Below are 27,949 nucleotides of genomic sequence, written 5' to 3'. Positions count from 1 at the left end.
GTGGTTAGGTGTTTAGCTGGGAGGGAATAGGTGTGGGGCATATTATTTAAGATCCGGCCCCTCCCTCACCTTGACCCGGAAGCGGATGAGTGCTAGCCTCACGCAGTGGCTCAGGCAGGCCGGTGGCAGGAACCAGGCCCGTGGAGGAGGGGTGCCCTTGTTGCCCACGTGTCCCACGATCAGTTGCGCTGTCTGCCGCTCGGCCTGGCACCGACGGCCCCATTCGGCCAGCCGGTCCTTTCCCAGGCCCCCGGGGAACATGACCACCAGCTCCAGGCCGTCGCCGCCGGGATAGGCACAAGCCTGGCATAGCGCTGACAAGTAGCCCAGCATGGCGTTCCATTGGCCGCCACACACCCAATCCGTCTGGTAGCCACCATAAAGCCGCGGAAGCGCGGAGCCCGCGTCCACAAGCACCCGGGCCCCGGGCAGCGGAGGGGGCGGCGGCGGCGGCGGCGGTGGCGGGTGCAGCCCAGGGTGCGCCTGGCCGTGGTGGTGGAAGTGGTGAGCGGGGTGATGGTGCCGAGTCGGCCCCGCGCCCCCGGAGTAGGCACCCAAGGCAGCGGGCGGGAGCGGCGGTTGCAGAGGCGCGGAGCCTCTGGCGGCGCGTGGAGCCCCGGGCGCTAGCGCTGCCGTAGGCGGCAGCTGACGATGCTGGTGCTGTTGCTGCTGGCGTGAGACCGTGCGCGCGAGTTTGAGGAGGTCCACGGGCACCACGGCCCCGGGACAGCGCTTCTCCAGGAACTCTTGGAAGCCCTGGACGCCCATGCTTCGTCGGTGGGCAGACGAGACAGCGGCTGCGCGAGCAGGTTAGGTGGCGATCTGGGCGCGAAGCTGGGGGCGGGCGCGTGCGCACTCCGCGGGGGGCGAGGGGGCGGGAAAAGGATTCCCGAGGGGAGGGGTGAGCGAGCGAGGGGATGAGGGCGGGGTGGGGAGGAGACCACAGATTGGATTTGGGTGGGGAGAAGGGGTGAGGCCGATAGGACTCAGGAGAGGCTGGGAGGATAAAAGCGATGACAGGCTCTAGTGACTTCTCTTTTTTTTTTCCCCCCTCTCCGGCCGCTCTTCACCGCTTCAAAAGGGGTGAAGCCTCTTCCTTCCACCTCCGGGAGCCATGTTGCCTCGTCTTCTCTATGGTACACGCTTTCTAGCTGGGGGAGGGGGAGCGGGGCAGGGAGGAGGGGCATCCTGGGAGTTGTAGTCTTCTCTATGGCCTCAGGATGCAGTCGAGGAACAAGATTACCACCGCTTGCTGCCCTTGCGGTCACAGGATCCGAGGTGGCGGGGCGTGAAACGTGTTTAGGATTTGCACGCCAATTCCCTGCATCCGCCGAGTTGCTTCAGGCTATTTACCAGGAAAAGGAGTTGGGGGAGAAGTGATGCATCATGGGAAAGGAAGTAGAGTGGATTGAGTTCAGCTAAACAACGCTAAAATTCCCGAGGAGGGAGCGTTTTCCTTGCCGGGGGGAAAAATAATATGCGTAGCTTTTAATGAATGAGATGGGACACATATGAAACGTAAAAGTGCTAACCAACTTTTCTGTAGTAATCCACTTAACTTTTAACACCGTAATTCTTCGAAGAGTTCTTGGCCCCAATTTATGAGTGGTGAAATTGACATTATTTACCCAACGGAATGCAGAGACAAAGTGAAATTATCACTTTTTTTTCAGAATGTCTTTGGTCAGGGAAATAAGCACCAACACAAATTAAACTTCAAGTTGTACCTTTCCACTACTCACAGAGCTACAGTGTCCTATAGTTAGGACCTTTGTTTCCAAACCTCTTTGTGAATCTGTCAGGGAGCTCTTGCAGAATAACTGCAAGGGCTACAATTTCAGACGTAACAGAATCATAATCTTTTGGAAAAATCGATTTTCAGCACGCTTCTAAGTTGATTCTGATGTAGCACCAGTCTTCTGACTGCCTTTTAAGGCCCACTCTTAGCAGGAGGAGGGCAGAAAACAAGATCTGTTTTGTAATAGCGAGTAGTAGCCAGATCTGGCTTGGAAAATAATGAAAGATGGGAGATAATAGCAGGCAGAGTTAGAATGCAAAGGTGCAGAACCCAAGAGTAGTTAAGATGAATGAAGTTTGAGAACAGTCTAGTAGGATGCAAAAGCTGAAAATGCTTCAAGCTCCAAAAAGGAATTTATCATAAAAGAACAGTGCAGATAGAACAAGCTAGATTGGCAAGGAATAAATAGATGGTGAAGCAGTGCACATAGGTAACTCTTTGAAAATGAGCAGTGGCTTGAAGGGATGAAAGATGGAAAGAACAGAGGTTTTCTAGTACAGTGAACACCTATTGGATTGTCTCTCAGCCCTCCTTTTCTGAGAATTGACCCTCCTCCCATTGACAGAGTTACAGCAAAAACTGTCATGTTCTTATAACCATAGCTGAATGGGTCAAAGGTAGACAAATAATCCAAGCTGGGTCAGTCAGAATCTCATTTCCTATAAAGTTGGAATTGGACCAGAGAGATCAGTTTTTCTCTAAGCATAAAACTTGGAAGCTATCAGCAATTTTACCACCAGAGGGACAGAAGTAAAATATACTGCTCTACAGAAAGAGAAGAAAAATGCAGATTCTCAGCACAGAGATGAGAGAGAGTCTTCTTTGTGTTTAAGTTCCAGGGTCTTTATCATTCCTGAAGCATTCTTGGTCCTTGGTTTCTGTGAGGCAATCCCATATCCTATTACTACTTTTCAGACAGAATTGGGTTAGAAACTACTTAGGACCAAAAAAACAAAAAATAAAAACCAAAAAACCTTCAAGAACTGATATGAGAAATGGAGTGTGGCAATTTACAGACCCTAAAATATGGAACTGGCAGAGATTGGAGATCTCCCACAGCAGTTAACAGCAAGTTGGCATTCTGTGTTACTTGGCAGTTAAGCAGTTGCTTATTGCTCTTGGCACTCAAAACAGAGCAGCCCCTCTGCCTGTATCAAGAGATCTGCAATTGCTGAGTGTCCGATATTCATGGGCTTTGCTGATTTAGAGCAGTAGAACTCTGATGTCAAACGTTTCACTGATTAGGAAATTGGCATCTAGGTAATTGGAATGAGGTTATCTGTATAAGCCTCCAGAGATTCCTTATTCTCCAAGCCCCCGCAAATGTGATGATGCCTCCCTCTGTAAATGCATTCAGCTGGAATGCAAGGAAGAGAGGGTAGGTGTAACATACCCACAGCAGATCAGAAAAGAGAGATGGGGCGCCTGGGTTGCTCAGTCAGTTAAGCGCCAGACTTCATTTTGGCTCAGGTTGTGATTTCAGGTCATGGGATCAAGCCCCGCGTTGGGCTCGGCGCTCAGTGTGGAGTCTGCTTCTCCCTCTCCCTCTCTCTCACTCTCATAAATAAAATCTTTAAAGAGAAAGACGCCTCATAGCCTTGAACTCAGCCTATTATTATCTACCCAAGCTCTGAACTGCAGACCTTGAGCAGAATGCCAGGGGGAATAAGTTAAAACATTAGATAGAGTGCTAAGAGATAGAAGCTGCAACAGGATGAGCCAGGTTATTCCCTTTAGTAGATCTGAAGATTCAAAGAGCATAATTTGACAAGGTTCTTGGACTTGTTATTAGCATTCTGAGTCCCCTCAAATGAAATCCCCAGGCAGTCAAATGAGGTTTTGAGGAAGTTGTATCACTAGAAAATCATATCTAGTGAGTAGGGACCACGAGTCAGAACAGTGATTTTCAAGGTATGGTCCCGGGACCAGCACATCAGCTTCACCTACAAACTGTTAGAAATTCTCAGGCCTCACCTCAGGCCTCCAGAATCAGAAACTCTGTGAGTGGGGCCAGCAATCTGATTTTTAAGTAATGTCAAAATAAACAAAACTCAACATTAGTTAAAGCAGTGAAAACTGGGTGATGGGTATTAAGGAGGGCACTTGTGATGAACAGTGAGTGTTATATATAAGTGATGAATCACTAAATTCTACTCCTGAAACCAGTTTTACCATATATGTTAACTAGAATTTAAATAAAAACTTGAAATTAAAAAAAGAGCAGTGAAAACGGATTTTATTCAGTAACTACTGCCAGCAGGGGAAAAAGCTGGGCTCTGTTCCCACTTGTGCAGAGGTGACTGGGCGTTGTAAAGTGAGGATGAGGGAGGACAGAGAAGGAGGGGGCAGGGCCTCAAGGAGAGTCAGAGAAGTGAAAAATTACCAAAAGTGGGTAAGAGTGCAAAAGCGATTAGGCCAGCTAGGTCTGCTAGCTGGCACTTACGGAAGTTAGGGTGCTATCCTACAGAGACTTTGAGATAGAGGCCCTAGCCTTTCTGATGATTACATTTCAAAGGAATGGCTCTCAGATCTTTAAGAAGTATCTTTCTGAGTTGTAAGAGATACATATACATCTCAAGGGGACAGGGGAAGAACTCACAGTTGTAAGCCCTTTTTAGTAAATGCTCTAAAAAAGGGAGGTCAGGGGCCTATCTTTAAGTGTTGGCTAGAGCAAACTGTAAGTTCTGACAGCCCTGAGCTTTCCAGATGGGAAATGGGTCATCTCAGGGACTAGCCTTAGGCTTCCAGAAGCCATACTAAAGTTTGGTCAAGTCTCTTGGCACAGGTGTTTGAAGGGAGTGTTTGTGTTGAGAAAAGTTTTTGCAGGTCTCTCACCTCCAGGTGACTGTAATGCACTCTCAAGTTTGAGAATCACTGCTCTTCTAGAACATGCCCTAGGTCCAAGTACAGACTGGTTAAGTGAGAGGGTGCATCAGTAAATTGACTCGCATAAGTTTTTCTATGCCCGTAATTTATTTCCTTTATTCCTATCCAGGTGGAAATGGTGCATACTTGGACCTGGTGGCTGATAATGGTGTGCCCCTCTCCTTTCCTAAAAGGGAATTTTGATCATGGTTAATCTATTTCTGTATTTCTCATGTTAGATCTATTGGTGGCAGTTAAGTTTACTAAAGGTTGCAGGATCAAGAGGAGTCACATTTAGGTTGTCACTGAAGTAGATGAGGAAGGGGCATGTCTATGCCATGCCATTGCTTCTGGATGCAGAAGTTGCATGTGACTTGCATTTATCCGTGGATTCTGTTAGGTATGGGCATTTTTGGAATTGTAGCTATGGGGAAAATGGCATGTGTTTATGGGCAGTTAAGAGGAGGAGTATAGGTAAACATCTGTTGTTTTGTCTTCCCAGTACCCCTTTTCTACCACCTTCTCTACCTTATCCTCATAGTTGCAGCAGGAGCCATCCTTTATGTACCTTCACAGAGAATTTGGGATTGAGCTGGAGAAGAGATGAAAAATCCTGGCTGCATGCAAGCACCTGATTTATTTGTTCCTAAGGTCCATCTGCATTATCCCTGGGTTTTGTGAGACACCACCATCTTTATAATAAATTCCTCTTTTTGTTTAAGCTTGTTCAAATTGGATTTCTATTACTTGTACACAAGAGTCTTAACATACCTAATACAGGAGAAACTTTAGGCCAGAGAGGGTAGAGATAACATAGGCCAAAGCCCTGAAAGCAGAAGGGGATAGATGTCACAGAATAGTAGTTAAGGGGCGTGCTTTGGAGCCAAGATCTGGGTTCCAATACTAGTTCAACTCCTTATTAGCTATCTAACTTTAACAAGTTACTTAGCCTCTTGATCCCTTACTGTATCTGTGAAATAGGGACTCATTAATTCATTCAACAGATTTGGTACCTACTACGTGCCAGGAATAAAGCTGGACACTGGGAGAAAGCAGTTTTCAGCAGTCGAGGAGCTTAGAAGGGAGATGGTAATGATACTTACCTCAGAAGCTTGTGGAGATTAAATGATGTAGAGTGCTTAGCATAATAACTGGCACAGTACGCACCTAATTAATCTTCATTCTTATCATGAAGGGTGGAGAGAAGCATAAAGAGTTTGCCTGGAGAGTTCACATTGGACTCAGTCTTCTGATATCTTCCACTTAAGTAGCAACTAGCTATTCAGTTTCTGCAAGGGGCCCACTTAGCTTTTTCTATTGCCCAGAACCTTGGGGCCTCTTTGAGAGGCTATAAGCTCATATGGTTATAGGAAATAGTTCATTAGAAGGTCTAATGAGGCTGCCATATTTCTTGTTTTTCTTGAACCAGCAACTGGCTAATAGCAGGCAGGGAAGTCATTTGATTAGTAAACAATGACAGTGCTTCTCAACCCTAATTACATTAATATGTGGATGTAACAATACTGGTTGTAGGGGTGGAGCACAGACACATTTATTATTTTAAATTGTGGTAAAATACATACAACAAAATTTACCATCTTAAACCATTTTTAAGTGTACAATTCAATAGTGTTAAGTACACTCACATTGTTGTGCTTTACATAGATTACGTAGCTCCCCAGGTGATTTTAATATGCAGTCAGGGTTGAGAACCTCTGAGCTGGAATGGAGAAACCTTACAAATACTGGTTTAATTCCTGAGGGTCTTTCCTCATTTGTAACACACATGTGAGCTAGTCCTTTCCAATTCTTCATCTATCTATCACAAGGTCCTGCTCCTATTTGGACCATTACCTATGCTGTACATCTTTATTTCTGTGTTGAGCTTCTGTTGTAAGACCCCACTCTATTTTCCCCAACTACTACTATTACTTCAGCTCCTTCTAAACTCTTTAGGCACAGACAGTTCTGCCATCTCTTTCTTTTATCTAGTGGTGCACATTTTAAATGGGTTTTATATTGTCTTATCCCCCAACTTAAACACTTTCAACTCTGGACCTCACTCTGTTACATCATCTAGGACCTTTTGGGCCAATACCTAATCTCTTCCACCAAGAGATCTCACACTGACTCACAAGTTGGGTTCAGTTTTGTCACCTGTTTCCTCTTCTCTTAAAATAGTGATAATGTAAGGTCCCTTGAGTAGTCATTACTATTATTTGAGCAAACCTACTACGTACCAGGTATAGTGCTAACTGAGCCCTTTATATGCTTTTTCATTTAGTCTGGAAACAATCCAACTGAGGCAGCTATCCTTTTTACAGAAAAGGAAATTGAGGTGTTAAAGTTAAGCAGTTTTCCCAAGTTCACAAAGCCAGAATACAACTCTGGGTCTGTTGGACTCTAAAAAGTCTATCTGTATTAACTGTAATAAGAATGAGGTCCCATTTCCAAACCAGCCTGATTTCCCAAGTACAAGTTTAGTGTGAAAGTCACCAGAGATATCTCACAATAAACATAATTAGCAAATTAGGGATGGAGGTAGCTGCTTTTGCATATCTCATTTAGTACAACCACCACATTTTACAAATGAGACAGTGGAGGTTTGAGAGGTCTATGAATCAAAACCCATGCTTGTTCCACTATGTACCTTGTATCCTTCCTTTAGGGAATCATCGAAGATAGAATGCCTCAGAGTTACTGGGTCAATAAATAAAGGTAATAGATTTTTTAAAAAATATTTTTTAAATCCTCAGCTAACCTTGGATATTTTTGATAGGTCTCTTAACTCTTCCTCCAGGGCTGGTTGCATAAACATATGCACAATTCTTCTAAGTTATCAAGTGAACAAATGATCGGACCTCATTTGGCAGTTTCCCAAGTCATTGTAGTGTGGTAAATGAGAGATGTGGGAGGGAAATTTCCAAATGTACTTTTTTCCTAAAGATGTACCAGAAACATTGTCACTATGAAAGGAAATTCCTTAATAAGTTTGTGCAAAGGGCACATTTTGAATCCTTGTTTGTACTATAAACACATACTTCTACTCCTAAAATTATAAAACAAGCACTGGATATAACCTCATGAAAGACATGTAAAAAGAGCACCTACTAATCCTAATAATAGATGAAAACTTATTGTAAATGTATGTGGATTATTTTTCCTACAGTATATCTGAGAGTTGTATGGCCTGGGTTTTTTCCTATGAGCTTGGGAGTCAGACAGACCTGGGTTTGGATCCAGGCTTCACCATTTCCTAGCTGTGTTAACCATGGCAAATTCTTTAATCTCTCTGATCCATAAATTTTCTCTGTAGAGATAGTAACAGACTCAGCTTATAGGATTGTTTTATGAATTAAAAATATCACAGGTAAAAGCCTAGATAACACAATAGGTACTCAGAAAATCATAGTGACTGTTACAATTATAGCTCATTGATAAGAGTGGTGAAGAGGTAAACTCAAAATTTGCTAGAGCTATATATCAAGAGGTAACCAACGGCTTGGTTAGTTTGTTCAGTCAGCATAATCTATAGGACTAAATCTTTTAAATCTGCTAAAAATTACATTTGATAAATGAAGAACCAGTTTAAGCCAGGTGATTGCAGTGACTATGAAAGCATTTTAATAAGATACTGTACTCATTTTATAACACAGCCTTTATTTTCTGTTTCAAAACAAAATTTCCAAGAAACAAAACAAAATACTTACAATGGTTGGGTACAAATGAAATAAAAATCACAGTTTCAAAGAACCAAAATCAGACAACTGCTTAAAGGCAGATCACTTGGTTTACAAAAAAAAAAAAAAAAAAGTTAATGTCAAGAAGGATTAAAATTAAGTTTAACAACATTCTATATAATGCTACATTCCCCAATTAAGAAAGGAGAGTTCACATATACAACTAAATGTTAAGAGTAAAGAAGTGGCTGAAATTCTGCATACTTCATAGTAAATTATGCATGAAAGTTTATTAACTGCATAAACTTCCTGAGTGGCTCCCATGCTGCACTAGGTCTACATGCTTAATATTCATATCAAACAAATTACAGCTTTAAGTGATTGAGCATGACAGACCTTGAACAACTGCACTTTCCGATCAGTCACTATTTCTGCTGAGGGTATGTTCTGGACCACAAACCTCAATCTGAAATCTTAACTTATAGTGGAAAAGAAATGCAACTTAAAAACAAAAACAAAAACCTGGAAGGATGACAAGCACGCATTTAGGAGTTTATTTTACACCCATTTTTTTTTCTCAAGAGCCCAGTTTCTCTCTTCCCTTCTTGCTTGACTTTTAGCCTTTTTGAGTTTTTTTTTTTAATTAAAAGAAAACCTTCCAGAATGGAAACTGTTGGTTTGTACAGTCTTCCAACTATCTCAGTTGAAAATAATGTCAGTGTCACCTAGCCACTATTCCAGGCCCCTGCCTATGTTGGCTATGAAGGACCCTGACCAATGTTTGTGTTCATCCTTCACATACAAAGACTATTTCCATGGTGAACTGAAAGCATTTGGCTCCATCAAAATTTCATACTAATTGTAAAGGGTTTTACCAAGTTTGAGTGTCACAATTTTACAGTCTGGATTGGTTTTAAAAAAATGAACACCAGAAATTACATTTATCAAACCAATGGCCTTTTCTACAACACACCCCCCTCTCTGATTCATCTTCAAAACAAAGGGGGGATTAAAAAAAGTCCCAAGGACACTACAGAATGAAAAAATGAACAATCTATTCTAGAAAATGGCCTGCACACCACCTCAAATCTCAAGTTTCTCTAAACCAAACAGAAGATTAAATAACTGAATCCCAAACTGATGGCAAACATACTTCAGGAATGTATTTGTGCATGAAGCCTGAAATACAGTATTTGCTAACATTAAATATTCTGTAGTGTTATACAGTAAACATGTGAAACAAGGAACATGTGGCTTACAAACAGTAGCTGAGTGTTCTGGAAAAAGAAAAGGAATGCATCATTTCATCATTCAGAAAAGACAGCAAAGAAGAAAGTCAATGCCTCCAATAAACTTTAGAGATTGGATAAACAGTTACCACCAACTACGATTCAACTAAAAGCATACAGCCATTTTAAGGTAAGAAAATACCACTGCAAATACCTAGCAGTATGCTAATATGCTGAATGACAGGCCACTGCTGTAGGATTGAGCAAATATGTCACTGTGGTAGTTAAAGCAATTTCAACCCATAGCCCTTTAGGCACACAGACGAGAAATGCATCTTTAATAAAAGATGCAAAGTTACAGGCACTGGACTGTCTAATTTAGATACTTTCTTACCATTTATTTTAGGACTGACTCCTAAAACTAGGTCCTACATTGCCACCAGCTGGATTTATTTCTCTGCTCTCCTTCCCCAAATCCCCAAAGCTTATTCTGCAGAGGCACGTGGCTCTCATCACTTAAACACAGATTGGTGGCAGAGTGGTGGTCCCTCTCATCTCGAACTCATGGTTAGCACTGGGACTAGGAGGCAGGCCAGATGTATAACCTGAAAGAATACTGAGAATCTAGGCAAAAAAGCAAGTTTCACAGGCAGTGTTTACTTCTGCACCCCCAAACAGCACTGAAAACGAGGTAGATAAACAAAAGTAATTGGACTGGATTTAAATCTGGGGTTCTAAAATGATACATCCCATCATACTGTACATAACACTCCACACTCAATCCAAAAATCACAGCGGAAAAGTGCCTTTTAAACTTTCACAGATAATTTTGCTGTCAAACCATGAGAATTCATGCTTGATATAAAATTGGCAAGAAAAGGATGAAAAACAATGGGTATTTGTTATATTACAGCAAATTACCTTAAATAGAGATTCAAGACTGCTACAAATATACATAGGGTTATTTTCGTTAGATTTACACCAATACTGGTTTCATAGTCTTATGATGTTACACCCAACTTCACAAACATAGCAGCATGTACTTCATGATGAAATGCTCACATTGCCACATATGGAGATACAGTACTATTCATAAGACTTGTACTTTGAGAAGTAAACATGGTGGTTGGACACACAGACTATTCCCCAAATAAATTTTACAAGCAGGATGGTTTAGTACAACCTCTTTCTGCTACAAAAAGGAAAATGAAAAGGACAGGTTTGTGTGGTTTTTTGGAAATGGGTAGAAGGCCCTTGTTATATAGTAGGCTCTTTGTTAAGTAAGAAGGGAATTTCTGAGCTTCACCTCAAGAGTTAATTGTTTCTGGGGAGGAAAATTACCTCAGCAAGGATGAAAACAGCACTATTATATGAATTAGCAAAATTATGAAATAATGTAAAACCCCTACATAGAAAACTAGCCAATATTTACAGTCAAAGTGACTATAATCTGAATCAAACATTTAAGTAATGGGAAAAAAAATAAAAACCCACAGTGATGTGAATAACACTGTTTTCTTCATTTCTGCACAAACTCACTTTTTTCTGTATTTTTAAACTTATACATGTTACATATACATAATGTATACATAACATATGTTAACCCAACGACTGCGGTCAGCATGGAGACAGCAGTACACTATTCACCATCTTCAAACTTTAGAAGACTACTTTTCTTTCCAGCAAAAAATCTGAAAAGATTCTAAATATTACAAGGCACTGCAAAAGTCTGCAGGCAAATGAATGATGAATTATACATAAAACAGAGGTGGTGGCAAATGTGGGACATCTGATGTAGAGCAGCCATTAATAAATGTAATTGTGCATGTCATCCATGGAGGTTTTTTCATCCTGGGGTACACTGTTTAAAAGGATTACATCTAGAGAGGAAGGGATCTTAAAACCTGCAGAATTTTCACTTTATAGGTTGTAAGTCTTAATGTAATTACACAAAGCCAACTCTTATAATGAAACACGAGCAGTTTTAAAGAATTACGGATTTTAGGTGCATTGTTTTTGTACACATGGAAAACACTGCAATGCAAGCATTTGCATTACACTAATGTCCTAAAATCACTGCAACTTGCAAACCAATACTGTAGAAGAAATTTGAAGAATCTGTACATAAGATTTAGAAAGACTCACCCAAACCAGAGTATGTTTTATGAAAAGAAACTGTGGCTCTTATCAACAGCAATTCTGAAAATGCTGCTTTAGACACCCCCAAAGAATAGTGACAGAATCTTTATGGTGGTTAGTGTGATCCTCAGGTAAGCAATACCAGAAACATTTTTTTGAAAAAGGGTACTGAATGTCACAAAGTAGACTATGCAAAAAAAAAAAAAAAAGTTCACCTATTAAGTTTTCCTCATCACCTGGCAAGCTCATAGGGTAAAAATTTTAGAGGAACATGGAGGAAAATCTGTTAAAAGAAATGTTGGGTGGTAATTTGGAATGTTTACCAGTAGACAGAACTCATTATCAGGTAAATGTGTACTAGAAATGACCTTGAAATTTTCAGAGTGGAAAGTAAACATGTATATGTGGTAGTTGATTAATTCCATGTGAGAATTCCATTTGGGTTTCACAGACTGAGCATTAGGTAACTCTGTGACCAGCCTTTTAAGATTACTATAGTTAGCCTTCTTGAAAATCAAAAGTGTATATTTTGACATTGCCTCACCTCCTAAAACTGGATAAAACCCAGTAAAGTGCAACTTGACAGTGATCTCTCTCAGATTCTAAAGAGGCTGCCAAAATCATCTAAGATCTAAAATCATTTAGGATGCTATATATACTAACAAGAAATTATAACAACTAAAAAAATGGCAACCCCCCCCCGCAAAAAAAAGCTAAGGGCAACTTAAATAGTGTCCTTCGAGGGTCTACTATCTCACTGCAGGACAGTGTATACCCCACATCTTAGAACCCTGTAAAGCCAGTGTTTCATGTGTAAGTCTCAAAACCTACAACCTACTGTGTCAAGTACATTTTACTTCAGAAGAATGGGTCAATAGAGGTGTAACTTGAATCCTCTTTGTTAGGAATACAAAGATTCCCCCAAAATGAGACTCATATCAGCTGCAATATATCCCTTGCAAAAGAATGCAAGCCAAACCAATGCCTCTCAGATGCTCAAAAACAATGTAGTGTGCACATGAGAAACAAGGAGATAGCTGCTTTGAATTACTATTGAAATCCTAAAGCAGCTACAGTATCTGCAGAATCAAGGAACTGTTACAGTTCTGTTTTTTCCTTTCTCTCCGCCTCACCTAGAACAAGGCTTCACTCCTCCTGCTGTGACGACGGGAAGAAAATCACATTAAAAAGGGCTCATGGTCTATATTGGTTGACAAAGTTATTCTAATTTTATATACCAAAACGTTTCCTGCAGCAAGTTACCCTGCCTTCTGTGAAAGGTAAACCTAACATAAACATGTGAAGAATCCCATAAGACTCCGGCTGTTGGAGGGTCTCACTTCGTCCACGTTTGGGGAATATCAATTTAAATAGTTTTTATACATTTTAAAGTATCATCCAGCTGCAGATAGCAGCAGTAAAAAATGGGGGCTTCTCAGCAATTCATGGAAAGTGTCCTGGAAATGGTAATGCTCCAGCTGAGCTTATTAAAGCATTCTGAACGGTATTTTTAAAAAATCAAGTATCAAAGAGGATAGGATTTGAAGTGAAAAAACATTTCTGTGTGCAGTGTTCTATATACAAACTGCACAGTTCTACAGAATGATGAGCTATATAAAATACCACAATGGAACAAAAAAAAAATATAGTGGAAAGTAAACTCAAATGAGGGAAAATATGGCAGAACCCAAGAAGAAGAACGTTTAGTATCTTAGGTGTCCTGAAAATAATTCTGAAAAAAATCTCCCTTTTCTTCATCATCTACTCTGATTCATTTGGGACCAGGAGGGATCGCGGATGGATTCTGCACTGATGAAGCTGGAAACGCCTGTAAATTCATTCCCGGCTGGAATGGTCCCCCAGATTGAGTAGGAATTACTACAGACTGTTGCGGTGTTCCTGAAATTCCTACCCACTGTACTGGGTACCCTGGCCCCCCCACAGCATTATACTGACAAACATGGGGCATTCCATATGATGATAATGGCCCAGGAAATGAAGGGAGTGGGAGTCCTTGTGGCAAGGAGGTTGGGACAGCTCCACGGATTTGGGACAGAGAAGAAATCCATGTTGGTGTGTAGCCCATAGTAGATGGAGTATTCTAACAAAAACAAAAATAAAAACAAAAGATCAGTTCATTTGGTCGATGCTTTTACCCATCTATATTCCTTCCTAATCTTTCTGGCTTACTCTTCCTATTATTACTATAAGACGCTACATTTCTGTGTGCCAAGCATTGTTGCATACCTTATTTCATTTCCTCTTCATTACTGCCCTGCAAGGTAGGCATTTTCAGATAAAGAAATTGAAGATCAAAACTGCTGACACCCAATATCACTAAGCAACTTGATAGTGAGGTGAGGATTTGAATAGAGTTCCAGCTAACTCCAAGGACCCTGCTAAATCTCTGTTCACAGTTCAGTGTTGTCTCATTTCTTTATGTTAGCACTACTCTTCTATTTTTATTTCCTCTTCCTAGCCCCATGAATTCTCTCATTCAGCACCACAAACAACAGACCAGCTTACTACGTAATTCTCTGGAGACAGAGGAGCATGATTTAGTGTGGCACAGGGGAAAGAGCCTGGCATATATAGTAGGTGCTCAACAAATGTCACCTCCCCACCCACTTCTACTCATTGCCTTAAAGTCTAACGTTCCTATTGCATTTTTGGAAGTTTAAACTCAAGAGCATTATGTTTTTGGCAGTACTGTGAAAATATATTCCTGCCTGACTCTCCTTATCATGTCCTATTGCGAGTATGCATATCTCTCGAGATTACTGAAATCTTATGCATATGGTAATAGTAAGTCTAACGGAAGTAAATAATTCTCACTTAAAGTAGAGTTTGGTATCAGTCTCAAATGCTTAGTTCTTCTAGGTTGAATAGTCAAGCTAAAAGCCTTTCAAATAAACTGAAACTAAAAGGCTTTTGCTTGACTCAAGAATGAATGACCATATCTCTTGATGTGAAAAAACACATTTATTTCAAGTTCAGTAATCCCTTCTTCATATCAGTGTTTTTGTTCTGTTAAAGTAAAATTAAATTTAATACTTCTGATTCAAAAGGGCACATATAGTATGATTGCATTTTTATAAAGTCATTTCCATGTATCCATATACAGACAGAAAGATATCTGAAATGTTGTTTACCTAAAGTTAGTGACAATTATTTCTAGGTAGTGGGATTTGAAGGGGCTATTTTAAGATTTGTACTTTTCTGCATTTATTAAATTCTATAATGAACATTATTTTACAAACAATAATGTGATTTTTATTTTTAAAAAAGACAATGGAGATGACTTGTTATACTTAACCTTCTTCTGCATATTTCAAAGGAATTTGAGATTCAAATGACCTATGGTCTTTCCTCTACCAAAACACACTGCCTACTCATGTTCCACATCTTGGTGATTGGTACGCTTGAATGATAGCCAGTAATGGCAGCCAGAAACCTAGTCTTGACACCTTCCCTCTTGCCATACATCCACTCCATACTAAATCTTGTCCCTTTTCTCTCTCTCTCTTTTTAAGTAGGCCCCATGCCCAGTGTGGCGCCCAATGCAGGGCTTGAAATCACGACCCCAAGATCAAGACCTGAGCTGAGATCGAGAGTCAGACGCTTAACCGGCTGAGCCACCCAGGCACCCCCATTTTCTCTCTTAAACATTTCTTGGAATCTATTCACTTTTCTTTATCTCAACTTCTCTTTATCTAGACTACTGTGACTAACTCTTATTTGGTCTATCAACTTCTTCCCTTAGCCCCCATAATCCTTTCTTCTTGCTTCAAGTCAGAGTAATATTTTCAAAAAGCAAATATGATGTTAACCCTAGGGCTTCAATGGCTATCCAACTTCTTCTTCTTCTTCTTCTTTTTTTTTTTTTTGCTATCCATCTTTCTTAAAATAAAACAAAGTTCCTTATCATCACCACTTTTAAGACCCTCCCAAACTCCTTAGATTCACTGCATACCAACTCCTCTCTGCTCTCTTCACTTCAGCCAAACTGGCTTACTTTCAGTCTCTCCATGATCTCTTTACCCATACATGGCTTTTGCATATGCTGTTCTTTCTGCTTGGAATTATATTCCCTCCCTTTGTCACCTAGTTAACACCTACTCATACTTTAGATCTCTGTTCAATCATCACTTTCTCAGTGAAAGCTTGACTTCCCTTCACTAGATCAAATCTCTTACATATGATATCTTAATTTTTCCTTTGAAGTCCTTATTACAGCTACAATTTTATATTTATATATTTATATAAGTTTGACATAATTGTGACAAAATTTTCTAAGTAAGGCCACAAATCGATAAAAAGCAAGAACATTAGATTATGAGATCAGTTTTCCACACAAAGATGTAATCAACTGAACTCAAAATACAAAAATAGTTACTACTTTGTGCTAGTCACTCTAAAGGTGTTACCTCATTTAATCCTCACAGCAATCTTGTAAGGCAGGTAAGTATTATCTCTGTTTTAAAGACATGGAAATTGAGGCACAGATGACTTGCCTATAGTCACACAACTAGTAAGTGACTGAGCTGACATTGGAACCCAATTCTGTTTAAAGACCTTCACCACTTTTGTTCATACTCCATTTTATACTCACTCTCCCTCCAAAAATCCCCCATTATACTGCAAACAACCACCCTCCTACTAGTCAACAAAAGTCTCCATTCACAGAGTACTCAGAGGATCTGTCACTGGCAGCACCAATGCATTTATGCCTTGAAATCTGCCTCTAAAGTCTTCCAATTTTTACAATGGTGATACTATCTGTGTATAAATCGGTGCCAGGAGTAAGATAAATACACAGAATCCCCAAGAAATATACTGCTTCCTAGTTTGGGAAATCTAGGCTTTTGAAATTTTTATTCAACATTAACACTAACTGTATTTTCAGACTCTCTTTACCAAACTATATGCAATGACTACAAATATACACATACATGTACACAAATACAACACACACACACACACACACACACACACAAATATATCTCTTTCAATTATGAGAGTTCAGATTCTAAGCCCTGATTCACATTTTAATAGATTTACTCATTGTGAAAAAGTGATACTTTAAAAATTCAAACACAGAGAAGTACAAAGTAAATAAGGCCCAAATTCCACCATCCCACATATTGTTAATGGCTTTTCCTATTTCTGTGTGTATATACATATATCTAATGTACATAATTTTAAACAAATACTGTATATATTGTTCTATAGGCCTGCCTTCTTCCCACTCCAGAATGCATTGAGGACATCTTTCTATATCTCAACTGCATGTACATCTAAGACCATATGCAATTAACTAGGCATGTCATCCCATAAATATAAGATGTCTTTCACAGTATTATAGCTTAAAGAGCTTTAAAATTATTTTTCAAACTGAACAAATAAGATCACTTAGTAGTTCTAAGAATACTGACATACAACATATGATAGCTTTTCCTCAAAACCCAAACTCTTCTTGCACCACAGGACTGAATTAACCATCACTCTAGATGCTTTCTTTTTGATACTTGATGGTTATTTTTTTGCAGGTGTAAGAGTCTAAAACAAGGGACAGCAATCTACAGCATGCCACCTCTTTTTGCAAGTCAAGTTTTAATGGAACAAAGCCATGTGCATTCATTTATGTTTTGTCTATGGCTGCTTTTGTCCTACGACAGAGCTAACTAGTTGCAACCACACGACTTGAAAGTATTTACTAACTGGCCCCTTCTCAGAAAAAGTTTGCTGACCTCTGGTCTAAAAGATAATTTGCTTAGACATAATGAATCTAGACAAGGATAGAAGTCTCTATGTTGTCAAATCACACCATTCTCTCATAGTGACTAAGTGAATCAATTTTTATGGTTTTAGTTCTTTTTTTTTTTTTTTTTTAAATAAGCTCCATGCCCAGCGTGGAGCCCAGCGTGGGGCTTGAGCTCACAACCGTGAGATCAAGACCTGAGCTGAGATCAAGAGTCAGACCTTTAACCGACTGAGCCACCCAGGAGCCCCTGGTTTTAGTTCTCATAAATAAAGAGGAATATGTAAAAACAACTTACTTCATATACTTTGTTCCAGTTGTCTGTCTCTAGTTTGTGTTGACTCTGTTTGAGTTGGTTTAAACTTGGCTTAATAAGAGAATTTCCTACTGTTTCCTTTGTCCAGTCATCAACCAGCTTATGTAAGTCGTCTGTGAACATCCCTTTTTTACTAGCTGGAGATTGTTGGCATGATGCTACATTACTTTCCACACACAGTGGATCTAGAAGAAAAAACAGAAAAACCATAAAAAGGAATTAAAACTGATAAATACTGTTCTTCGGCCAATAATGCAGTTGACAGAACCCCACATACGGGGTACAGATAGGGTAACCAGACATTCAAGTTTATCTGGGACAGTCCTGGTTTAAAAGCTGTTGCCCTGGAGTAATTATTAACAGTGTGCCTTTAACTCTCAAAAGTTTTCTCTTGTTGGATAACAAATTATATGGTCACCTTGGTATAAGTCAAATAAGGTATAAGTTATTAGTCAAATATAATAAACAGTATCTCTAAAAACAGTACCAATTATAATCTTTACATTAGTTTCCTCAGATAGATACTTAGAAGAGTTTTTAAAAACACTCATAGAATGTTAAAATTGAAAAGAACCTTAGAAGTCTAATCCAAACCACTTGTTTTATAATGGACAAATGAGCCCCAGAGAAGGTACAATGATATGCCCGAGTTCTTGCAATTAGTCATCAGCTGAATCAGGCCTGGAATGCTAAAATGTAGACAAGGATGCTCTCTCTTTTCAGTATACCATACTGACTTTCAACAAGCATCAGAAAACTAGAATCTCATTTAACTTTTTAACCAATATTTTTATTTGTTAATGATAAACAAATGGCAGAAACAAACTGCAGAAGGTGTATGAACTTCATGAGTTGTAGAGCGTAAGATGTCCAAAATAAATGAAAAAAATCAATTACAGAAGTCTCTGACAGCAAAAAATTTCCTCATCTGAACATCACACTAAGTCTTTAAATTATTCAGTACTATTATACACATTTACTAAATCATTCTCATAGAAAAAATTCATAAAGTTCCAATTCCTCGGATTTACAATCCAGAACTTATAGAGTGGGTTTAAAATGAATTTTAGGAAATACAGTTTTGAAATATAAGCACAATAACATTTTCAGGAATTTTATTAAACAAGCATATGAAAATTTCTTGTACATTTGTTATGGTACTTTTTTTAATTGTGAAAAAATATGTAAATTGCCAAAGATGATGCAAGAAGCCTCCATATTAACACTTTCAAAGTAATTTTCTTTATCATTTTTGAAACTTATAACAGACCTGTGATATAGACTCAACAAGTATTCTATTTTTTGGATGAGAAGAATGGGATCCAGAAGCTGAGGTTATATGCTGGGGCTAGAACCCAGGTATCCTGACAGGTCAGTGTGCTTTCCACTGTACCATACCAACCCATAGAATACACTGGGAAATGAATGGGAAACTTGCTTCAAAAGGAGGAACTTGATAATCTTAATGAGTGCTTATACAAAGTCTGTGATTCTCAATGAACTCTGCATTACTGAAAGCTTAGATTCAAGGGGATTAAATATTAAATGAAAACATATTAATGAAAATTGCTTAAGAAGAGTTTAATGAATTAATTGGACCACATTCACATATACAAAAGTTTTATAAAAAATCATGTATACTACCTTTTGGGCAACCATGAGTTATCAAAATGACATACCAATATTGCTGGAATTCCCTCCTTTTCTAAGACTTAAAACCCGAAGACAACAAGTCAGCCTATAATAAAGACATTTTTTCCCCTGTTATCCCTCTGCACATTCATCTAATTCTCTGTCAACTCCAGTGATGGAACAAATAGCAGAACAATATTGGGGAAGACTTTGGAGCTGAAGCCTTTTAAGATTGTCTTCTTACCCTGGAAAAATGTCAGTTGGTAGGAGTAAAATGGAGACGTCAGCAGGTAGGAGTAAAATGGAGACAATAGCCAGAACCATATACACATTAGTGCCAAAATTTTTGTTCACCCAGCTTCTCCTAAGGAGTATTTCTGTGCTCATTCCCCTTAGTTTCTAAAAAAAATGTGTTGCATAGAGCTAAGTTTGAATGTCATTCATTTAAGAACATTTCTGCACTAAGGGAAAGCCCAATGTCAGGATTCTTGTGTACAACTCTGATGGAACAAGTGATCTCGAACCCTCAATTGATGGTAATGATAGTGGCACAATAGCCAGCAAGTGAAGAAATGATTAACAAACCAAACAGGTATTGAAATGAAACAGGAACCGAGGGCAAGACTCCTAAGTAGGCAACAGAAAGATATGCACACACATACCTTCCAGAAGTTATCAAGAACAACATGCTATATGAGAAGAAAAAAACGTTACGTGAATGTTATCCGGTGCCTAACTATACTTTATACATGAAAAGGACAATTATTTACTGATTTCATTTAAGAGTTACTCATATACCATAAAAGACCACTTAAAGTTCACAAACTAGAAAATATCTACATGAAAAGAAGTACTGTACAAATGTTTTAACAGTTATAAAAAAGTCAACATTACTTATTACTTAAAACTTCAAAGATACTCTTTAATATTCATTTCTTACTGATGAAATGAATAAAACCAGAGTATAGTCCTTGTTGTTCTTTTCTGTTTTTTCCCCAAGGTGATGCCCCCATTCAGATAGTTTTAGTGACCACCTGACTGCGAATGTTCCCATCTCTTATCTCAAACCTTGACCCCTCTTCAATCCAATTTCAGAACCCAAATGTGTTTTTCCATTTGGATGTCAATAAATTATTCAATTCAATACACCTAGAATCAAACCTAACGTGGTCTTGGCATAACAGTTCACCTAAATGTCATATTTCTATGATATCTTTCATATTTTCTCCAAACTACTCAGACTCCGAACATTTGGATCTCACCAAAGATATACAAATATCCAGTCATCACCACATCATGGCAATTCATCCTATACAACATCTCTTGCCTATTTTCACTTCCACAATTCTCTAAACTCTTAATCATCTCATACATGGAATGCTATGATTACAATGATCTAAATGGACTCACTCCCTAGCTCTAGCCAATACATTCTTCACATTGCCACCAGATTAATAACAGTTAAATGCTGTTTTCAGCATTTCACTCTTCTGTTCAACCCCCCCTCCCACTTTAGAGGTTTCTTAACCTCTAAACAACAGTAGGTTTTTAACTTGTTAGGTGGCAAAGTCATTGGTAGTAGTCATGGTTATCTTTGCAGAACAGATATTTATTATCCCTAAACAAACATACTATCTCATTTATTAAGCTTAAATATATAATTATGTGTTAGATCAGATACATTATCTTACACCAGATTGTAGCATAGACAAGCTACGGCAGTTGCCAAAAGTTCTTTTTTAAAGTATGTAAGAAAAACCTTCTAATTCTAATATCAACCCTCCATTTCATCCAACTGTTATATTCTCTTTCTTGGAAATAAATCTTGCATTTTAACATTTGCATGCCTTTATATCATGCAATTCTACCTATAAACAATACTCTTCCCACAGCACTTCACCAATTTTAATCCTGTCCATTTACCCTTCAAGACCAACTCAAATACTACAAGCTGTATGTAGCAGTCTCAGACCACTATCACCCTCTATAATCCTCCATTGCCTCCTCTCAACCCACTGAAGACACAATTTCTGGTATTAGGAGGCAATGCAGAATAACAGTGAAGAACCAAGGCTTTGTTTGGAGTTAAACAGATTTGGATTCCCTCGCTTATGAACTGAGGTTCTAGGGAAGTAGTTTAACCTCACTAACTTTAGTCTTCTTACCTATAAGAGACAGACATTAACTTCTACCTACCTTACAGTTATTTTGAGGATTGAGATTATCAAATGCAATTATGTTTCAGGGTCCCCAAGACCACTCACAGATTCAGTGATTCAATCAAAGGTGTAAGGACTCAACATATAGTTGTATTCACAGCTAAGTTTATTACAACAAAAAGATGCATGATAGGATCAGCAAGGGAAAAAGACACAGGAATCTAGAGAAATTTATGCACAGACTTCCATGAGGGGGGCACACTTGAGCATACTCCTTTCTCTCAGCAACGAAAAATGCAGTACACCAAAGACATGAGAAATGAACTAAGACAACTGCCAAAGACTGAGACTGACCACTGGGAGACCCACATGTGGGAAAGATCCAAAGAGTACCACAGAGGCAATGCAACTGAACTGACACTGGAACAACAGACCAAAGAAGATAGGCTAGAACTCACAAGGTAAAAATAACTGGTCTCGGTTGGGCAGCCAATAATTGGTTTTGACTCAGGTCATGATCTCATGGGTCGTGGGACTGAGCCCACATAGGGCTCCACACTCAGCAGGGAGTCTGCTTGAGATTCTCTCTCTGCCCGTCCCCCCCACTAGTGCATGATCACGCACGCGCTCTCTCTCTCTAAAATAAATGAATAAATCTTTTTAAAAAACTGGGTCAATTACTTCCTATTAAAAAAAAATCAATATTCCACCTTACACCATACCACCTTACACCAGTTAGAATGGCAAAAATTGACAAGGCAAGAAACAAATTTCGGAGAGGTTGTGGAGAAAGGGGAACCTTCTTACACTGTTGGTGGGAATGTAAGTTGGTACAGCCACTTTGGAAAACAGTGTGGAGATTCCTCAAAAAATTAAAAATAGAGCTACCCCATGACCCAGCAATTGCACTACTGGGTATTTACCCTAAAGACACAGATGTAGTGAAAAGAAAGGCCATATGCACCCCAATGTTCATAGCAGCAATGTCTGCAACAGCCAAACTGTGGAAAGAGCTGAGATGCCCTTCAACAGATGAATGGATAAAGAAGATGTGGTCCATATATACAATGGAATATTACTCAGCCATCAGAAAGGATGAATACCCAACTTTTACATCAACATGGATGGGACTGGAGGAGATTATGCTAAGTGAAATAAGTCAAGCAGAGAAAGTCAATTATCATATGGTTTCACTTATTTGTGGAACATAAGGAATAGCATGGAGAACATTAGGCAAAGGAAGGGAAAAATGAAGGGGGGGGAATTGGAGGGAGAGATGAACCATGAGAGACTATGGACTCTGAGAAACAAACTGAGGGTTTTAGAGGGGAGGGGGGTGGGGGGATGGGTTAGCCCAGTGGTGGGTATTAAGGAGGGCACGTACTGCATGGAGCACTGGGTGTTATATGAAAACAATGAATCGTGGATCACTACATCAAAAACAAATGATGTATTGTATGGTGACTAACATAACATAATAAAATTAAATTAAATTTAAAAAAAGAAGTAAAAAAAATCAACATTCTAGATAGGATTATTTTTTTAAGATTTTATTTGAGAGAGCGAGTGAGCAAGAGATCATGTGCACACGCATGTGAGCAGAGGGGAGGGGCAGAGGGAGAAGGAGAAGCAGGCTAGTCTATTCTCCAATAAAAGTAATTAGGATTCCTTTTGGAAATGGTGGCTCCTAAGACTGGGGCAGGAAATATACAAAATTAGCCTAGAGCATCTTCTGGTGCTAGTAAGTAAAAAAGAGTTCAAAAACAAAATTATACACAATAGCTGACTGGTACTCCTCGAAACTTTCAGGGTCATCAAAAACAAGGAAGTTCTGAGAAACTGTTAGAGCCAAGAAAAGCCTAAGGAGACATGAACACTAAATAATTTGGTACCCTGGATGGGATCCTGGGACAGAAAAAAGAAAAGGTAAAAACTAAGGAAATCAGGGACGCCTGGGTGGCTCAGTCGGTTAAGCGGCTGCCTTCGGCTCAGGTCATGATCCCAGGGTCCTGGGATCGAGTCCCACATCGGGCTCCTTGCTTGGCAGGGAGCCTGCTTCTCCCTCTGCCTGCCTCTCGCCCTGCTTGTGTTCTGTCTCTCTCTCTGACAAATAAATAAATAAAATCTTTAAAAAAAAAAAAAAAAACTAAGGAAATCAGAGTAAAATATGGACTTTAGTTAATAATAATGTATCAAGATTGGTTTATTGGTTGTGACAAATATACCATATGAATGTAGGATGCTAGTAATTGGGAAAACTGGGTGTGGGGTACTCTCAGTACTATCTTATGGAAATTGGAAACTCTCTGTACTATCTTAACAATTTTTCTATAAATCTAAAACTGTCCCCCCAAAATAAAGCTTAATTTTTATTTTTTTTTATTTTTTATTTTTTTAAAGATTTTATTTATTTATTTGACAGAGAGAGAGAGAGCGAGAGCAGGAACACAAGCAGGGGAGTGGGAGAGGGAGAAGCAGGCTTCCTGCCGAGCAGGGAGCCCGATGTGGGACTCGATCCCAGGACCCTGGGATCATGACCTGAGCCGAAGGCAGACGCTTAACGACTGAGCCACCCAGGCGCCCAATAAAGCTTAATTTTTAAAAATCTTAGTAGATGTAGTCAAAATGGTACTTTTAGGAAAATTTATAGCATTAAAAGCTTGTATTATAAAATGAAAGGTCTCACACAACAATAATCTTAGCTTCCGGGGTACCTGAGTGGCTCAGTTGGTTAAGCAACAGACTAGTGATTTCAGCTCTGGTGATGATCTCAGAGTGCTGGGACTGAGCCCCGAGTAGGGCTCCACGCTCAGCAGGGATTCTGCTTAAGGAGTCTCTCTCAGTCCTCTCTCCCTCTCCTCCTCCCCCTCCCCCCCCCGCTTGTTGGCACATGCTTGTGCTCACGTGCGCTCCCTGTCTAAAATAAATAAATAAATCTTTAAAAAATAATCTTAGCTTCCATTTAAAGAAATTAGAAAAAGAGCAAAATAAAAACAAGGCATGTGTAGGAGGAAGAAAATAATAAAGAGTAGAAATCAATGAAAGTTAAAACAGGAAAACAATTAAGGAAACCAATAAAAACAAACACTGGATATCTTTGAAAAGATCAATAAAATTGATAAACTGCTATCAAGACTGACAAGGAAAAAAAAAAAGAGACGACACAAATTACAAATATCCAGAAATGTCTGGCATGCCAGGAAAGACCTAAGAAAGGAGAAAGTACCAATCACTCAATTCTGGCTGAACTTCAGTTCCTGGGCAAGCAGGAAATAAATTCAAAGGCTGTGTTATAAAGTGAAGCTTGAAAGTGTGCCTTCTCACAGAGATTCCCCTTGGCAAAAACATCCAGATGTCACTACAGGTTTCCAAGACATTAAAAAGGTAGTAATAAACAACTCTAAACACAGAGATTCAACAGCTTAGATGAAATGGACCAAGCTTCAAAAACCATAAACTACCAAAACTTACTCAACATAAAATGCATAACCTGAATAATCCTATAATCCTATTAAATAATTTGAATTTGTAGTGAAAAACTTCCTAAAATAGAAATCTCTGACCCCAAGTGGTTTCATTGGACAATTCTTCCAGACAGTTAAAGAAGAAATAATACTAATTCAACACAAGGTCTTTGCCATAATAGAAGAAGAGGGAGGAGAAAGACTTCAAAAAATGCAGAGTAAGGGCCTAGGTGAACATGCTCTTTAAAACAATAAAAATATGGGCAAAACAACTCAAACCAACCATTTCAGAACTCTGACAATTATCCAAAGACACAGAATGAAGTCAAAATCATTTATCCAAGACACACTACTGAGGTCTGTGACATTTTAACTTTTGGCAAGTTCCATCCCAGCTTCTTCCTCAGCTCAGTGTTGTGATGGCCAAAAGCCAGCAGCACTGCAGACAATAGAGATTAGACCTCTTTTTGAGTTCCCTTAAAAGCACCATCCCCAGGGGCGCCTGGGTGGCTCAGTCAGTTAAGCGTCTGCCTCCTCTGCCTTCGGTTCAGGTCAGGATCCCAGGGTCCAGGAATCGAGTTCCACGTGAGGCCCCCAGCTTAGCAGCGTGGCTGCTTCCTCCTCTTCCTCTGTGTGCGTGCAGGCTCTCGCTCTCTCTCTTTCTCAAATAAATAAATAAAATCTTAAAAAAAAAAAAAGTACCATCCCCAGAGTCAATATTGTGTCTAAACTTGCAACAACCTAGAAAGACCCTCTATTCTTAGAGTGTGGTGGATATTTGGTTTCACTCAGAGCTTAGGTCAGCCCAGGCAGGCTGGGTATGTGGAGTGGGGGAGGATAGGGAGCTACCTCCAGGGCATTACTAAAACAATAGGAAAGTTCTGGCAACAACTGGGATGCCTAAGGCTGTGATTCAGTTGGGGCAAACAAGAGCCTGGCCTAGAATTAAAAAGGAATTCCAGGACAATTAGATGACCATAGGAAACTTTCAAAACCTCTGACATATTCATGGGAATATAAATGTCTGGCATGCCAGGAAAGACCTGAGAAAGGAGAAAGTACCAATCACTCAATTCTGGCTGAACTTCACTTCCTGGGCAAGCAGGAAATAAATTCAAAGGTTGTCTTATAAAGTGAAGCTTGAAAGTGTGCCTTCTCACAGAGATCCCCTTGACAAAAACATCCAGATGAAGCATTTAATGAAATCTTCTGACAAATCATTGGCTCACCACTAAATGTACTGGCTCAGGTGTGACCATCAGCATGCCAGACTTAAAAATAAAAACTAAATTTTTTTAAATTTGCAAAGAACTTAATGGCCATACACTGCAGGGAATACAGAGTAGTGTTGGAAAATCAGTAAACAAGTAAGTAGCAACAAGAAAATACCATAACAATAATAAACAAACAAAATACAACAGACCTTGGTGGGGAAGAGGGTGGAAGAATCTGATACCAGAGCTGTTACAATATATTATCTATAATGTCCAGTTTTTAATCACAAAATAAGATACATGCAAAGAAACAGAAAAGAATGCCACATATACAGAAAAAAAGTCAACAAAAACATCCTGAAGGGGGCCTAGATTTTGGTCTTAGTAGACAAAATCTGTATTCAAATTTAAGGAAACTATGCCTAAAAATTTAAAGGAAAGTATGATAACAATGTCTCACACTAAACAGAGAATATCAAGAGATAGAAACTTTTCTTAAAAATAGAAATTCTGGAGTTTAAAAGTATAATAACTGAAATAAAAAATTCACTACAGTGGCTCAACAACAGATATTAATGAAGGATAGATGGAAGGCAGGCAGGCAGGGACAAGGGGCCCTCCGTCCTAAGAGGAAACCACCCTTAAAAAGATTTTACACCATTCTGGGAGGAGCCCTCTACCCTTTCCTATATGACAAAAACCTGATTGGATGACAGGCACAGGGAGGCTTAATTAGATGAAAACAGCCCGCCAACAAGCCCATAAAAACCCCTAGACTTAAAAACTGGTGGCAACCCTCTCGGGTCCCCTCCCTCCTCGGGAGCTCTGGACTATCACTTTGCTATCACTCAATAAACCTTGCTTTGCTGCCCACCACTCTGTCTGGTCTACCTCTTCATTCTTCAAAGTGGCCTGACAAAGAACTGTGCTCACCTACGCAGAAAAAATCCTTAACAACCAGACTGGAGGAGAGCCCAAGAATAGGATAGGCAATGGCCTCTGGCCCATTTCTTGGCATGAAAAAGATGAGCAGGGTCAGTCAATTTTCTATCTCTGGAATGTGACAAGGGCCAGTTAAGCAGGGATTGGAAAGTCAAAGAATGCTTTGGATCATAACAAACCAAAGCCATCTGCAAGTCAAAGTTCTGGGGAAACAGAAACTACATAAAAAGAGCAAGTCACTTAAGAACAAATCAGAATTGAGGCACCTGGGTGGCTCAGTAGATTAAGCATCTGCCTTCAGCTCAGGTCATGATCCCAGGGTCCTGGGATCGACTCCTGCATCAGGCTCCTTGCTCAGTGGGGAGCCTGCTTCTCCCTCTGCCTGCCGCTCCCCCTGCTTGTGCTCTCTCTCTCTGACAAATAAATAAAATCTTTAAAGAAAAGAACAAAACAGAATAAAATAAAGTATAGCAATTAGGGTGCCTGGGGGGCTCAGTTGGTTAAGCATCTGCCTTCAGCTCAGGTCATGATCCCAGGGTCCTGGGATCGAGTCCTGTATTGGGCTCTCTGCTAGGCAGGGAGCCTGCTTCTCTCTCTACCCCCCACCCCTGCTTGTGCTCTCTCTCTCTCTCTCATGCTTGCTCTCTAATAAATAAATAAAATCTTTTTAAAAAAGTATAGCAATTAATGGTAGAGTATTAGACTGAAAGTTCCCATGCTTTTGCTATTAACCTCCCAAAGTTACCCTCA

The 27,949-nt window shown here is 39.6% G+C and overlaps 2 protein-coding genes and 1 long non-coding RNA gene across 12 annotated transcripts in view; 1 reads left to right on the top strand and 2 right to left on the bottom strand.

Moving 5' to 3' along the window:
* The window catches only part of FAM120C (family with sequence similarity 120 member C), a 106,639-nt gene extending 105,871 nt beyond the window's left edge, over positions 1 to 768 (bottom strand). For all 7 annotated transcript variants that reach the window (XM_078064600.1, XM_078064601.1, XM_078064602.1 and 4 more), the window contains exon 1: positions 70 to 768. In XM_078064600.1, coding sequence (XP_077920726.1) covers positions 70 to 768 — 699 coding nt within the window. The remainder of the gene's footprint in view (positions 1 to 69) is intronic.
* On the top strand, positions 670 to 5,384 carry LOC118532308 (uncharacterized). Its single transcript, XR_004915645.2, has 3 exons — positions 670 to 809; positions 1,082 to 1,136; positions 5,166 to 5,384. It is a non-coding gene; the product is annotated as an uncharacterized LOC118532308 (long non-coding RNA).
* Positions 5,385 to 13,482: 8,098 nt separating this feature from the next.
* WNK3 (WNK lysine deficient protein kinase 3) overlaps positions 13,483 to 27,949 on the bottom strand; it is a 164,472-nt gene continuing 150,005 nt past the window's right edge. For all 4 annotated transcript variants that reach the window (XM_078065306.1, XM_078065307.1, XM_078065305.1 and 1 more), the window contains 2 exons: positions 17,771 to 17,973; positions 13,483 to 13,812 (listed from right to left, as the gene is read on the bottom strand). In XM_078065306.1, the coding sequence (XP_077921432.1) occupies positions 13,483 to 13,812; positions 17,771 to 17,973 (533 nt within the window). The remainder of the gene's footprint in view (positions 13,813 to 17,770; positions 17,974 to 27,949) is intronic.

Source organism: Halichoerus grypus, chromosome X (assembly GCF_964656455.1).
Source record: "Halichoerus grypus chromosome X, mHalGry1.hap1.1, whole genome shotgun sequence".
In the NCBI taxonomy this organism is placed as follows: domain Eukaryota; kingdom Metazoa; phylum Chordata; class Mammalia; order Carnivora; family Phocidae; genus Halichoerus; species Halichoerus grypus.
This window is presented reverse-complemented; position numbering and strand designations above follow the sequence as displayed.